The sequence below is a fragment of the Anabrus simplex genome, chromosome 4, assembly GCF_040414725.1.
Source record: "Anabrus simplex isolate iqAnaSimp1 chromosome 4, ASM4041472v1, whole genome shotgun sequence".
Lineage (NCBI taxonomy): Eukaryota > Metazoa > Arthropoda > Insecta > Orthoptera > Tettigoniidae > Anabrus > Anabrus simplex.
In genome coordinates this window covers 285,160,319-285,175,672 of record NC_090268.1, presented here as the reverse complement: position 1 = coordinate 285,175,672, position 15,354 = coordinate 285,160,319, and the positions used below count along the sequence as shown (strand labels likewise).

Below are 15,354 nucleotides of genomic sequence, written 5' to 3'. Positions count from 1 at the left end.
ACACATTTTCTCAATTTTAATGAACAGTAATACGCTGCCGATATAACAGTCCAAAGTTCCAGAGCTGGAACGACCAGGCCGTAGACAGCCATGATCCACAAACACTCTTCGTCTCTTTTCGGCAGGGGGGTCGAGTAGTGCAGAGCCCCAGGACAAAAACTATGCCCTTTTACTAATCTGTTCCCTAGGAGTACCCAATGAGTCAGAAAATCTCAATTGACTACACTGACGGCGTGAAAATCTATCTGACTTCGAGGTAAATTTCTCCTCCAGGTCAGAGGAAAAAAACCCTCTTCACTGCTAATTTGGAATAAAATGAATGTAGAATTGAATAAAAGTGAAGAGGAAGAAGAAACAGCTCTTTTCAGTGTTGAATTTTCAGTTGTTTAGTGTATTGTGGTGCTATAATTTGGAATAGGCCTAAATTGTAATTCTAGACCAGGTCATACTACTACTACTGAGCCTCTGCCTTAAGTGTGTACACTGCTCATTCAAAATAGCGCGTCAGAGAAGGGATGGAATAGCTGGAATACTATGATGAACCAGTGTATGTACCAGCAGTATCAGAAAATGTTTAAACCAGAGGAATGGCATGCTAAAGAAGAAAGTTATCTAACTCCTGAGCTATTTCCCGCCAATATTCAGTTAGGCTGTTATACTCGGTACGCAGCAGTAATCCTATCTATCGGAGTTGAGTGGCAGCATAAGAGACAAAGAACATCACAACAAACAATGGTCAATGTAATGTTATTGTTGATCAGTGTTATGCACTTTCGATATTGTAGGCCTTCATATTTAGTTTCCTTCCAACTCTGAAATACCACTCTTATCATAGTCGGTACGGTAAAACTGAATAAAACATAAATGATCGGAAATTGTATTCTCTGTAACTTTTGTTATGTAGTACTTTTCGATAGGACTAATAACATAGGAATTTAAAAATTAAATTTTAGGCGCCTTCCCATAAACTACAATTTCAACCAGGGTGAATAAAATTGTTTATAGCTTAGACTGTAGTTTCTTATTCCTCGACTCTGTATACCGATTTTCATTAAATTCTGTCAACCCATTTTCTCGTGGCTCGGCGTTGATATGGACTTAACAACAAAAATACAATTCATGAATATCTGTGTTATGGTAGCCGGTACGGTAACAATGTATGACACAAATGATCGGAAATTTAATTCTATAAAACTTAAGTTATGCAGTAATTATCGATAGGACCCCTAATTAAACAAATATTTGAGAATTACATTTTAGGCCTTCCCCTAAACTACCATTTCACTCAACGTGAATAAAATGATGTATAGCCTAGATTGTAGTGGCTCATCCCCTGACTTCACATACTGATTTTCATTAAATTCTCTTCAGCCGTTTTCTCGTGATGCATGTGAATGCATACATACAGACAGACAAACAGACAGACTGACAGAAATGACGGAAAGGTAAAAAGTGCATTTCCCTGTTGCTGTGGACATGGTCGATACAGAAATACCATTCTTTTCAAATTCTGAGCAATGTACAGACAAAACTCTTATTTTATATCTTTGTATTTTGTATGACTATCGTCTCGGTGGATGGCACACACTTTCTCATTTGTACTTCCAACATAATAACTGTATGTCATCCCAATAAGGGGAAACACATATGATAACTTTGAAGATAAAATATATCTTTGGTTATCGTCTTATATGCATTCCTAGCCCATTACAACCTGAAATACATATGTCACATTTCTGCAGTTTTCCAGTAAAAAGCAACTATACACTCGACACGTTAATGTGTTAAAATGAAAGGTAATGTTCCTGTTGTTTGAGTTCAACATGAAATTGTAGGTCCAGTGGGTTTCATGATATCAACAATCCTTTCAAACTATAAACTCACTCCCTCCCTCCCCCTGTACATTTAGGTGTGCTTTAAAGTAAGTAACTTACATGATGAACCTCGCTCTGATACCACAGGCCATCTTCTGTGCCAAGTCTACCTAGTCCATTTCACACTACAATACATTGCACACCTCAACTTAAATGTGCTAACCGTAGGATTCTTATGTTGTGTTGGGAAGAAAAGGATTGGTAACTGTGTGACTGTTTACAAGAGGGTTAAAAGCATCAACACTTCCCTTAGAAGTAAATAGATTTGAATTCACTGATAAGTAGCTCCTCAACAAACTCTCAGCTTGGCCCACACAAAGGTTGGGTCTGATGCTGTTCATTGTTCATTGACAAAGCACCAGATTTTGGGATACACTGATTAGGCAGGAGCCTAGGGACCAACACCTTGATAAAATTAATAAATGCTTTAAAAAATTGAAAATATTTAGAATTTAAACATGTTTGAAGTTAACATTAACTGCAGTAGTAATGATTTTCTTGAAGACTCAAAAGTCTTTAGTTGCATTTCTTACTTGCACTATAATAGCACCTCAAGATTATTGTACTCTTGAGAAAAAAAAAAAACAAGTAATATGTATAATGCATAGAAATAATAGAATTCTACATTTTTAAAATTGATTTTCATAAATAATTTCAATTATTTATTGTTTTAATTAAACTTAACACATAAATTTTAATCACATTTTTGTTCGATTTAGTTCATTTTCTACAATAATATCCAAAATGTGTGTTTTATGTCAGTATTCCTTGGGACCTATAGTATATTGCCCCTTGCCCTCATTTTAACCCACTATTATCATTTTTAATATCCTTCATCATCATCCTTTTCCCTCATCGAGCTTCCACAGGGTTGGGATGTATATGGCACCTTTCCTTCTTCCTCTGTCCAGCCACTATTGTTTATCCTTAACAGGTTTCTTCTAATTATACTTTTTTTTTATCATTTGCAACAACCTTAGTCCAGGTCTCCTTCTTGCCTTCCTTCCTTCTATCTGGGTCTCCATCAACTGCTTCAGCATCCATTCTTCTTCCTTCCTCTGAGCATGTCCAAAACATCTAAGCTTTTACTCCATTCTGTTGTAAAGCTTTTCCACTCTGATTTTGTTCCTGGCATCCTCATATCTTAACCTCTCCTTTCTTATCTTTCCTATTATAAAAATTTCATTTCATTGGCCTGGATTTTATTATTCTGTATTTTTGTCAGTGTCAAGATCTTTGTTGCATATGTTGGTATTGGGCAGTATTACATCTACACCACCTCTTTACCTTTCTTTGGTACTTCACACCAGGGTTCTCATACTCTGGTAGGATGCATTTCCCTGTTGAATCCTTTTACTGAACTCCATGACAGCTCTCTTTCTCATCCAGTCGGCAATATTTTCATTCTTTTCCTCACTGATTTTCAGTCCATAATTTTCAAAAACGTCTCTCAATGTGTTGAGTTGCTCTTATATTTCTCTCTGTTTACTAACAACAATTTAATCTGCAAAAGGCATTATCCGCCCTGTCCCCATATTTTGCCTTTGTTTCCTCCACAATTTTGTCCATAACCATGACGAATAACAGTGATGACAGCACTTTTCCTTGTCATAGTTCACTTTCATTCGAAAACCACTCTGTCTTCTCTACATGCGTGTGGACACTGCTGCAACAATTTTTGTACATTACTTGCTTGTTTTCTGTCATTCTATCATTTGTTTTCAAAATCTTTTCCATTGCATTACTTTCCATACCCTTGCTCTGGGTGCAATATCGTAAGTATTTTCCTAAATCAAGTATTGTCATCACCATATCTCTTTTGTATTCCCAATGCTTTTCCATTAACTGCCTCGTACTAAAGATAGGGTCTTCCATTTTGCTAGCCATATTGCCTTTCTTGTATTTATCTCCTCCTTTCTTTTCATTCTCTCTTCTAGTACACTTTCAAATATTTTTATTACCTGAGGTACGAGTATGACTCCTCAATAACTGTTATCATCCTTTCACCCTTCTTGAATTTAGGTATTATTACTCCTTTACTCCAGTCATTTGGTACTGATTTTTTTCTCCAAATACATCTCAATAACCTATACAGCCATTGTTTACCAACAGGTCCTGCTGCTTATATAATTTCTACATACATTCCATCCAGTTCTATTGTGTTTCCCTAATTTCATTCCTTTGACGGCAGTTTCCACCTCTTCTATTGTAATTTCACTCTCTGATTATCTGTCCTTACACTCTACTTCTTATTGTCTCATCTGTGCCCTTTCTCAAAAGCAGTAGTTCATCAAAGTGATACTTTCATCTTTCTCTTACCTTTCTGGTTGTGTTATTATCTCCCCTTCTTTACCTTTCACCTGCTTTGTGTAGACTTTTCCTTTTTACAAAGCCGTATAGCATCCTTTAATACCACTACGCACATCCTCTTCCAACACTCATGTAAATACTTTTCTTTTGCTTGCTACTTTCTTGAACTTCTTTTTATTGCCTGATACATTCATCTACTTTCTTCTGTTTTTTCTATATTCCATAATTGCCACTTTTTAGCATCCTTGTTTATCAGTAAAAAGCAGGGGACACCAAATCTTCAGCCTAGGACCCTGCACGCTCTAAATCTGACTCTGCATTGACACCTCATTAAAATATACTGATGCTTTTGTGAATAACTTACAACACACTAACAGTGATATTATTCAGGAGAGAAGTAATTGAAAAGAAGGATTTATGATTGTTTGCAGCACAGGTGTTGCCCAGTATTGGCCTGTAATCCTTACTGGAGATCTGAATTTGGAGCCTCACTCAGGAGTTTATCAGCTGCTCACCACAGGCTCCTTTCAGTATGAAGGCTTGAATCAAAAGACCTTATCACCTGGCTATGGAAGAAATATGTCCAAACACTTACTTCCTCGTGATTTACAAATTACAGACACATGCCAGCACTGGAACGTGCTCAAGCAGCGGCGTGTCAAAATGCTGGACCATAAGACTGAAAGGAGTTTACTTAAGGTTTGTAATCTTGTAAATTATGCTACTCTGTTGAAATCTATTCTGTTTCCTGAACCAAAGAAAACGATTTTTGGCAATCTCATATTACTTTGTAAAGATATTAATTTAACCAGATTTGTTGCTTGAGTTGTCTGAAATGCATTGTTAAGTTAAGAACTATATGACTGGTAAAACAGTCAACAGTTTACCATCCATGTTAATTCTTAACTAAAGCTGGAAGAGAGAATTATGTATCTGATTTTTGAATGCATTTGTGATGGCTTTGTTCACTTTTCACAATTACAGCAGAAACTATTAAAATAAATTTTAACAGGAGTAGAGTTGTTAATACCGGGTGAGTTGGCCATGTGGTTAGGGGCGCGCAGCTGTGAGCTTGCATTCGGGAGATAGTAGGTTCAAACCCCACTGTCGGCAGTCCTGAAGGTGGTTTTCCATGGTGTCCCATTTTCACACCAGGCAAGTGCTGGGGCTGTACCTTAATTAAGGCCACACGGCCGCTTCCTTCCCATTCCTATGCCTTTCCTGTCCCATTGTCGCCATATGACCTATCTGTGTTGGTACGACGTAAAACAAATAGAAAAAAAATGTTAAAAGGAACTTTTGCTTGTTCATTTAAAATCTATGTACCGTACTACCTTAAATTAATTTCTTTAAATGAATTATAGCCTGTCCACCTCTGTGGCATAGTGGTTAGCATGATTAGCTGCCACCCCTGGAGGCCCGGGTTCGATTCCCGGCTCTGCCACGAAATTTAAGAAGTGATACAAGGTCTGGAACGGGTCCACTCAGCCTCGGGAGGTCAGCTAAGTAGAAGTGGGTTTGATTCCCACCTCAGCCATCCTCAAAGTGGTTTTCTGTAGTTTCCCCACTTTTTCTCCAGGCAAATGCTGAGATGGTACCGAACATTAGGCCACGGCTGCCTCCTTCCCTCTTCTTACCTTCTTCCTTGTCTATCCCTTCCATTCTTCCCTTCCCCCCACAAGCCCCCTGTGCAGCATAGCAGGTGAGGCCGTCTGGTGAGGTACTGGTCCTCCTCCCCATTTCTATCCCCCAACCCAAAGTCTTACACTCTAGGACACTGCCCTTGAGGCAGTAGAGGTGGGATCTCTCACTAAGTCCGAGGGAAAAACCAACCCTGGATGGTAAACAGACAAAGAAACTGTCGAAACTGTCAAAAGCTTTGATGAGGTGTGTAGATTTAGAAGTTCTGACTGCCTGGGCTTTATGAATTCTGTTGCCTTTGGAAATATTAGTTCTAAGAAATGTAAATTTCATCTTCTGCAAGTAATGGTGAAATCTTTTTGGAAATTTAAACATCTGATACTGGGATTTTATTTAACCCTGGAGAGGGCGCGCAAAAATAATCCTGTGAGGAGGCGTGCTCGGTGGTTTAGACCGGGTCATGAAAAAATAGTGCAAATTAAGCAAAAACTATGTTTAATGCTACAGAACTAGCAAATAATTTTGTACGAACTTGTAAATAATGTTCAAATGTATTTTGACAATATAAAAATCGGATGTTAAATAATTGACATTCATTCTGCATCATCACTAGATTCTTGACTTTCCGTACTACACCGAACCCATGTCACTGCCGAGTGTTCTTTGTAGATATGTCACTGGCATACACAGCATCCAGTCTTGGTTTTTTCTGTTGGTTATTTTTTCTATTGCAGTAGGCGTATTGCAGAGGGCTGTTCTTCTTCAGACAATCCTAACATTTAGCGAATGTTCCCTTCTTTTTTTTTGCCCCGTTGGGAGCGTTTGAATACCGTTCTTGCAAATATCTCATGCATAGTTGTTGGTTTAGTTCTTTCAAATTATTACTCCTTTGAATGTTAGTTACCTTTCGCATGCTTGTAAATAATATACGAATTAATTCGAGTAATGTTCAAGATAGTAAAAAACAAGTCATTGGCCAACGGTTGCTTGTACGTGAAACTGAGTAACGCTCTTTATAAGTCTTCTGATTTCTCTTTCCATGTTTCTGTCCATCATGCGTTGGACTTCACTATATATGAAGGCATTATTTTACACAAAAATTAAAAACAAAACTGGCACATTCTTGGTATATTAACTGACAAAATAAAGTAAAACTTACTTCATAAACACACATACATCATGGGGCGCGCTAGGATTTTTAGACCGGGTCCGTTAACCCTTTCACCGCCAGCCTCATATGCGGTGTCCATGTCCTATACCGCCAAGGCCTAATGATCACTTTTTACCTTGCAGTAAATTATTCGTAATAACTTCTGTTCATTTTATGTCAATTTGATGGTCATTTTTTTGTTTCGAAGGTAATGCTTCGGGCATTTTATTGATGTAAATTAATGCACCTTTATTTTATAAATGTTTTATTTTATGAAGTGATAATTCAAATAAATATTTCCTTTCTTTGAATAAAATGTATTTCATGATAAAAAAAACGGTAAGAAAAAAATATTTTTACTACCAAAAGCTGGATTATTTTAGAGAGGTGGTGTTTCCTATGCTACATGTAAAAAAAATAAAGCCTTATGTACAATATTACAGTTACAATATTTTTATTATTATTATTATTATCATCATTACATTAACGTGAAATTTTCTAATCTTACATTATATGCAAATGCTGCATTTCCTGGTTTGTTTTAAGTAAAAAAAAAAAAAAAATGATTACTAATGTCAATTTCACACAGATTTAACTCCCAAAATTCACTTTTTGCCTTAAAAATATGATACAAGAAATTATTTACTAATATTTACAGATCCACATGTTTATGACGTGTTCTAGTAAATGTGCTTAGGAGGGGGGGAGGCACATAGGGTGTACACCTTTCTTACACTGTTTACAAATGTATCTGGTCTTTTTTCCAGTTACCACCTTGAATAGTACTAATCTTTCTGAATACGGAACAGTTGCGTTCCTTTTTTTTATAGTAAGGGGTTCGTTACCCGCCCGCGGGAGCTGAATTGCCGCTTGGTCACCAAGCCACTCGGCAGCAAGTTCCTCAACTAAACTTGTTGTATATAGTCTTATTTAATCCAATACTAGTCCAAAACATGTATTATACATTATTAAAACGTATAAATACGTTGGAAAGTATTTTTTTCCGGAACGTCTGATCAATCGGACATTGGCGTTTTTAGACTGAACCTCAAACGTCCGATCAGTCGGACGTTGGCGGTTAAAGGGTTAAACAGTGCACTTTGGTTGAAAATGAAGAGCATGAGGGGTGACTTGTTTACACAGACTGATAGTGGACGGGCTCAATGTAAGGTACTGAGGGGATGGAAGCAAGCGGCCCGCTACGTTAATAACTATAAACCCTATCTCTGAACCCGGTCGAAAAGACCATGACACGTCCTCTCCGGATTAAAAATGGTTAATATTGAATAATGCAGCAATCATTTGTATTTGTTTACTAAACTTACAAGCTTATATAGTATTTTAATATTTTCGTTAATTAACAATGAAATGTATTAACATAATGACTGTTCTTTTTTATACATGATTCATAAATACAGTTTTATTTTAATTAAATGAAACTAAATTTCAATTACTATATTTCATAAATATATTCCTTTTGTATGATGATGATGATGATGATGATGATGATATTGGTTTTATGCCCCACTAACTACTTGTGCAGTTTACAGAGACACTGAAGTGCTGGAATTTTGTCCCACAGGAGTTGTTTTACTTGGTGGTGAGTGTATATATCAACATGAGGCTGACTTACTTCAGTGAGTTAAAATACCACCTGACTGAGCCACTCAGCCTTGCTTGAATGATTTTATTTTCCAACCAACTTTGTAGCACTGTTCCTAGACAAAGAATAAATTGGGAAGTTGGTTGTTGTTCATCATGTGGGTGTTTGATTGCTCAGTGGTGCAGGATTGAATCCCAGAACAGTTGGTTGACATTTAACAGCACTTGAATGCTAAAGACCCATTCCAGATTTACTGGCGTGTAAAAGTGCCTCTTTTTGGAAAAGGAAAATTCCAGCACTCCAGAATCTCTTACCTGCTAACAATTAAATATTTTCCGTAATTTGTATGGATTTTATGGTAATATTGAGGTTAAGGGTGTATTTATTATGGAAAATCAATATTTTATTTTTTATTTGTCACATGAAAAATTACAAATGTTTAATCCTAAATGAAGCGCCAGGTGATATTGTGATATCACAATGCACATTCCCATCATGCTTCTTTCTTTTTGCCTTTTGTGGCTTGTCTTTATATTAATTCAGTCAGTTATCACACGTGGTTCTTGTCCCAGAGTTTTTATTCCAATTATTTTGTTGTTTATGGTATGGGTTACTGTAGTCACGTTCTAGTTCATGAACTATGGGCAATGGCTGAGTGGCCTAGTAAGTGGTCCTGGGAGTCAGGATACCAGTTGCAATGGAATGGGTGTGGGCATCTTGGACATATTCTGAGTCATGGCCCTCTTTGTACTCAATCCAACGTGGTCCCTAACCCTTTAGAGGAGAGATCCTCACTTGGACTATATTGAAAGTAGGGTAACATCCTGCTTCATGAATTTACTGAGCTCAGAACATTTTAAGCAAGCCTTGGACCTATGGGAGTAACGGAGTCCCACTCCCATTTGACAGGCGAGGTAGTCCTTGGAAACAACCTGGCGAACGAAATGGAATGTGATGGGGAGCTATCAACATTAATGGGGCTCATGGAAGAAAGAAAGTAGAACTGGCTGAGTCAGCAAAGAGGATGTATCTGAATGTGCTAGGAGTAAGTGATATTCGGGTAAGGCAAGATAACGTGGAAGAGATAGGAGATTATAAAGTGTATTTGACGGGTGTTAGAAAGGTAAGGGCAGAGTATGGGGTACCGGTAGGGCGGTTTATCATGAATACCATTACACACAACATCGTTTCTGTTAGGCATGTAAATGAGCGAATGATGTGGGTAGATTTGGCAGTACCGAGCTTGATAGCTGCAGTCACTTAAGCGCGGCCAGTATCCAGTAATCGGGAGATAGTGGGTTCGAACCCCACTGCCGGCAACCCTGAATATGGTTTTCCGTGGTTTCCCATTTTCACACTGCAACACCCCTTAACAATCATGGTAAATGACGATAGGCGAGTTAACGTCATAGGGGAGTGCGCACACAAGAAAAAGGAAAAATAGAGCAAACAGATCAGAACATCAGGCAGTAATTCATCGAGCAGACGTGGAAACTAGGAAGAGTACTGAAACCCACCCATATAAAAAAACAAGAGGTAAGGATCCCAAGGAAATCCTGAGGCACTCACCAGGAAAGACACCAAATTTTAAAAAAAAATTAAAATTAAACTATAATTTGATAAAATAATAATGAAGGGAAACTTGAAAAGAACAGTATAATAAGTAGAATAATTAATATTTAGTAAATAAATAATTTAAATGTAAATAAACATAGTTCTGTTGTAATGGTAAAATTTCATCAATTTAAAAATAAGTCCTGGTGCACCAGCCGACACCAAACATCACAAATTATTAGAAAATATGTATATATTAAATAGAATTTTAAAATTTAATTTTAAAAAGGAAAAATGGGTTGGATAGCTAAATAGACGGCTTTTGATAGAACTCAGTGGAGGATTGTTCCCCGCAATATCCACATTAACTCGGGTCCCACAACACATCACATAAATTTAAAACACTACACATATACAGACCATAATGTACACATAAGCCCCCACTGAATCAAAAATATTAACCCAAATAATTCATCATTTAAATCACAAAAGCCAAAGTAGGCTAGGTAATCAACAAAACACCCGATATTAAGTAAATAAGAGAACGAGCCAGTTCAATTAACATAACCGAGTCAAACACACAAACTCCACTCAAGATGAAACAATCCTTTATTATATTCACGACGCCACACACAAGTTGGTGCTATCGCAGACAGGACAGTAATGAATAACAATCAGTTACGTAACTGCCAAGCCACGATGGGATAAGCAACAATAATAGGAAGATGAGATAAGACCCGAACTTAAGATCGCTCACACTAGTGCTGTCCGAAACCCTCAATTAAAACCCATAACGTTACAAGTTACATTAGTAATTTACTACCATAAAAAATTAATAAGGGTATACCAAAATAATTAGGACAGTAATCTCACAAAACACCTGCAGTAAAGATGAAAACAAACCATCCTAACCCTAAATATGTGCCCCAAAGAAATATTAAATTTTACAAAATTTGACTATAATAATAATACATTTAAAAAAAACTGTGATAATTAGTGCAAGTGTAGTACTAGGTCGAAACACGGGCATGAGAAGGCCGAATCACACGAAAGGATGCACGAATAAATTAGATGAGAATCACAACAAAAAATAAACATGGTAACGTGCACAAAACACAGCAACAATAGCGATAATTTATAATAAATTAGTAACCGCACAGATAAACACCCGCAAATACACAGGAAAACAAAATAAATCCAAGGGAAAAACAAATTTTAATCAAGGCAAAGGAGAATTTGAAACATTACCGGCCAACAATGGCATCACTTTTCACACGGCACTCACTTGAAGCTAGAACGCCATACCACAAAACTGAAATATAATTCAAATCACAATAAACACACTAACTAGAATATAAATAACACACACCAGGAAAATAATATAAGCAGAAGTAAATCATTAAAGGCATACTTACATGGATGCCATATATGTCTAGGTAACCGACCGTGTTTCAAATTACTACTACTACACTCACCAGTAAGTACTAGAATAAAATTCTACATATTTACATTATAACAAGTACACTACTATAATATCAGAAGAAGGTTAAAAAAAACACAATTCCCTTGATGGATTAGATATAGCCCTTTCCGCCTATACCCGAAGGTAGGTTCATTGTGTTAGAAGCGGCCCCGTCTAGCATAGGTACGCGCTCAGGCGAGCAAAGTCAGTACACAAATTGGAGTTCCAATTGTCACACACAGATGGCGTAAGCGTACGTTGCATTACTCAATACACACGTATTATTAACACATAGTTTAATTGCACGAGGCATAAATCACGGAAGATGAGCTGTGCCCAGAAGGCACTCAATTTAAATATATCTCTCGTAGACTGTTCATAGTCCAAATTATATTTTAATATATTTTGCATTATTAATGCCTCAACACCAGGCAAATGCTGTGGCTGTACGTTAATTAAGGCCACGGCCGCTTCCTTCCCATTCCTAGGCCTTTCCTATCCCATCATCGCCATAAGGCCTATCTGTGTCGGTGCAACGTAAAGCAAATAGTAGATTTGGCAGTTGGAGGAATTAGGACGAGAATTGTCTCACTGTATTCACCATGTGAGGGTGCAGATGAGGATGAAGTTGACAAGTTTTATGAAGCATTGATTGACATTGTAGTCAGGGTCTACAGCAAGGCACTGAGCTCGATAGCTGCAGTTGCTTAAGTGCGGCCAATATCCAGTATTCAGGAGATAGTGACTTCGAACCCTACTGTCGGCAGCCCTGAAGATGGTTTTCTGTGGTTTCCCATTTTCACACCAGGCAAATGCTGGGGTTGTACCTTAATTGAGGCCACGGCCGCTTCCTTCCCAGTCCTAGCCCTTTCCTGTCCCATCGTTGCCATAAGGCCTATCTGTTTCGGTGTGACGTAAAGCCAATAGCAACAGCAAGGATGGGATAGTGCTGATAGACTATTTCAATGCGAGGGTTGGAAATAAAACTGAAGGATAATATAGGTTGATTGGTGTGGGGAAGATATGGAAGCTAATGGTAATGGGAAGCGTTAGCTGAACATCTGTGTTGCTATGGGTTTAGCAGTTACGAGTACATTCTTCAAGCATAAGGCAATTCACCGCTACACATTGGAGGTTAGGGGTACCAGATCCATAACAGACTATATCTTAACCGACTTCGAATTCAGGAAGTCTGTTATGAATGTACGAGTTTTCCGGGGATTTTTCGATGATACAGACCACTATCTGTTCTGTAGTGAACTAAGTATCTTTAGGCCTAGGATAGAGAAAGTGAAATCTGCCTGCAAATGAATATGGACCGATGCAGACAGGGAATTGTACGTAGGTGAAACAAACAGAGAAAAACAAATAGTTGTTGAATTCAAAAAGAAGTCTTGGGAAGATTTTGGTAATAACCTGGAAAGGCTAAGTCAAGCTGCAGGGAAACCTTTCTGGACAGTAATAAAGAATCTTAGGAAGGGAGGGATAAAGGAAATTAAGTGTTTTGAGTAATTCAGGTGAACACAAAATAGATCCCAGGGAATCATTGGAGAGGTGGAGGGAATATTTTGAACATCTACTGCACGTAAAAGGAAATCTTCCTGGTGGTGTTGCGAACAGCCAAGCTCATGGGAGGAGGAAAATTATGTTGGTGAAATTACGCCTGAGGAAGTGGAAAGGATGGTAAATAAACTCCGTTCTCATAAAGCAGCAGCAATAGATGAAATTAGACCTGAAATGGTGGAGTATAGTGTGAAGGCGGGGATGAAATGGCTTCATAGAGTAGTAAGATTAGCATGGAGTGTCAGTAAGTATGAGCAAGGGAACAGGAAGGATTGCAACAACTATCGAGTTATCTCATTGATTAGTATACCAGGCAAAGTATTCACTGGCATGTTGGAGGGGAGGGTGTGATCAGTGTTTGAGAAGAAGTTGTATGAAAACCAGTGTAGTTCCAGACCACAGAGGGGCTGTCAGGATCAGATTTTCAGTATGTGCCAGGTAATTGAAAAATGCTACGTTAGGAATAGACAGCTGTGTTTGTTACATGTAATAAATATCATTTTTGGTCCGTATTGATGATGTAGATTGAAATAATAACATTAAGTTATTTATTAGACCACCTAATCAATACAAAATCGTCTTGGATGATTTACATAAATTTGTTAGCTAATAGTGGGACATGTTTCGCCTTCTCTGAAGGCATCATCAGCTGAAAGGTATAAAGTGCCAGGGAGGGATTCAATTAGGTGGAAATGTAGTAAGCAGTCTGGCCTATGCTGACGACTTGGTCTTAATGGCAGATTGTGCCGAAAGCCTGCAGTCTAATATCTTGGAACTTGAAAATAGGTGCAATTAGTACTCTATGAAAATCAGCCTTTTAAAGACTAAATTGATGTCAGTTGGTAAGAAATTGAATGTCAGATTGGTGATACAAAGCTGGAACAGGTAGGTAATTTCAAGTATTTAGGTTGTGCGTTCTCTCAGGATGGTAATAGAGTAAGTGAGATTGAATCAAGGTGTAGTAAAGCTAATGCAGTGAGCTCGCAGTTGCGACCAACAGTATTCTGTAAGAAGGAAGTCGGCTCCCGGATGAAACTATCTGCATATCGGTCTGTTTTCAGACCAACTTTGCTTTATGGGAGTGAAAGCTGGGTGGACTCAGGATATCTTATTCATAAGTTAGAAGTAACAGACATGAAAGTAGCGAGAATGATTGCAGATACAAACAGGTCGGAACAATGGTAGGAGATTACTTGGAATGAATTAAATAAAGGCTAAGTTAGGAATGAACTTGATGGATGAAGCTGAATACATAAACCAGCTTCGGTAGTGGGGTCATGTGAGGCAAATGTAGGAGGATAGGTTACCTACGAGAATAATGGACTCCGTTATGGCGGGTAAGAGAAGTAGAGGGAGACCAAGAAGACGATGTTTAGATTCAGTTTCTAACGATTTAAAGATAAGAGGTATAGAACTAAATGAGGCCACAGCTGTAGTTGCAATTAGAGGATTGTGACAACATTTAGTAAATTCACAGAGGCTTGCAGACTGAACGCTGAAAGGCATAACGGTCTATAATGAAAACCTTCAAAACGTTAGAGCCACTACTCCAGGCAGATGTCTAAACAGGTTCCTGTATCTTGTTTTTGTACCAGATTGTTGGCAATGGATGTTCCAGATCGTTTGTCTGTTTTTCCCTAAATACTGGAGTAATCCCATCCTGTGTGTGATTCACAAGACAGTCAGTATTCAGGAGGGGACATTTGGTGTCCGTTAGTTCTGTTCTTTGAAGCTTTCACCACTTGATGCGTTACGTGGTGTGATGAGTCGGATAGGCGGGCGGAGGTGAAGCTGAAAGTCAAGAACCAGGAATTTATGCCGGGAGCAATGTTGTCTGATGGTATCACTTTACAGTCCATCACTAACTGCAGATCCTTGCTCTTCACTATCCAGTAATATATTTGCAACTTGCGACCACCACTGCTATATGTGATAATGTGGGACAGACATTTCTTGACAAACATATTTGCTAGTGCCAGTTGCATTCCACCGTGCATTCCAAAGCACGTTCGCCAGCTTCGCTACATACACCAAACCCAAATCCATCATGCACTCATTCAATGCCGAGCTCGATGGTTGCAGTCACTTAAGTGGGGCCAGTATCCAGTAATCAGGAGATAGTGGGTTCGAGCCCCACTGTCGGCAGCCCTGAAGATGGTTTTCCGTGGTTTCCTATTTTCACACAAGGCAAATGCCG

General features: G+C 38.2%; 1 protein-coding gene across 8 annotated transcripts in view; it reads left to right on the top strand.

Annotated features, from left to right (window-relative positions):
* angel (protein) overlaps positions 1 to 15,354 on the top strand; it is a 210,739-nt gene that overhangs the window by 168,329 nt on the left and 27,056 nt on the right. For all 8 annotated transcript variants that reach the window (XM_067145550.2, XM_067145547.2, XM_067145545.2 and 5 more), the window contains one exon: positions 4,616 to 4,883. In XM_067145550.2, coding sequence (XP_067001651.1) covers positions 4,616 to 4,883 — 268 coding nt within the window. The remainder of the gene's footprint in view (positions 1 to 4,615; positions 4,884 to 15,354) is intronic.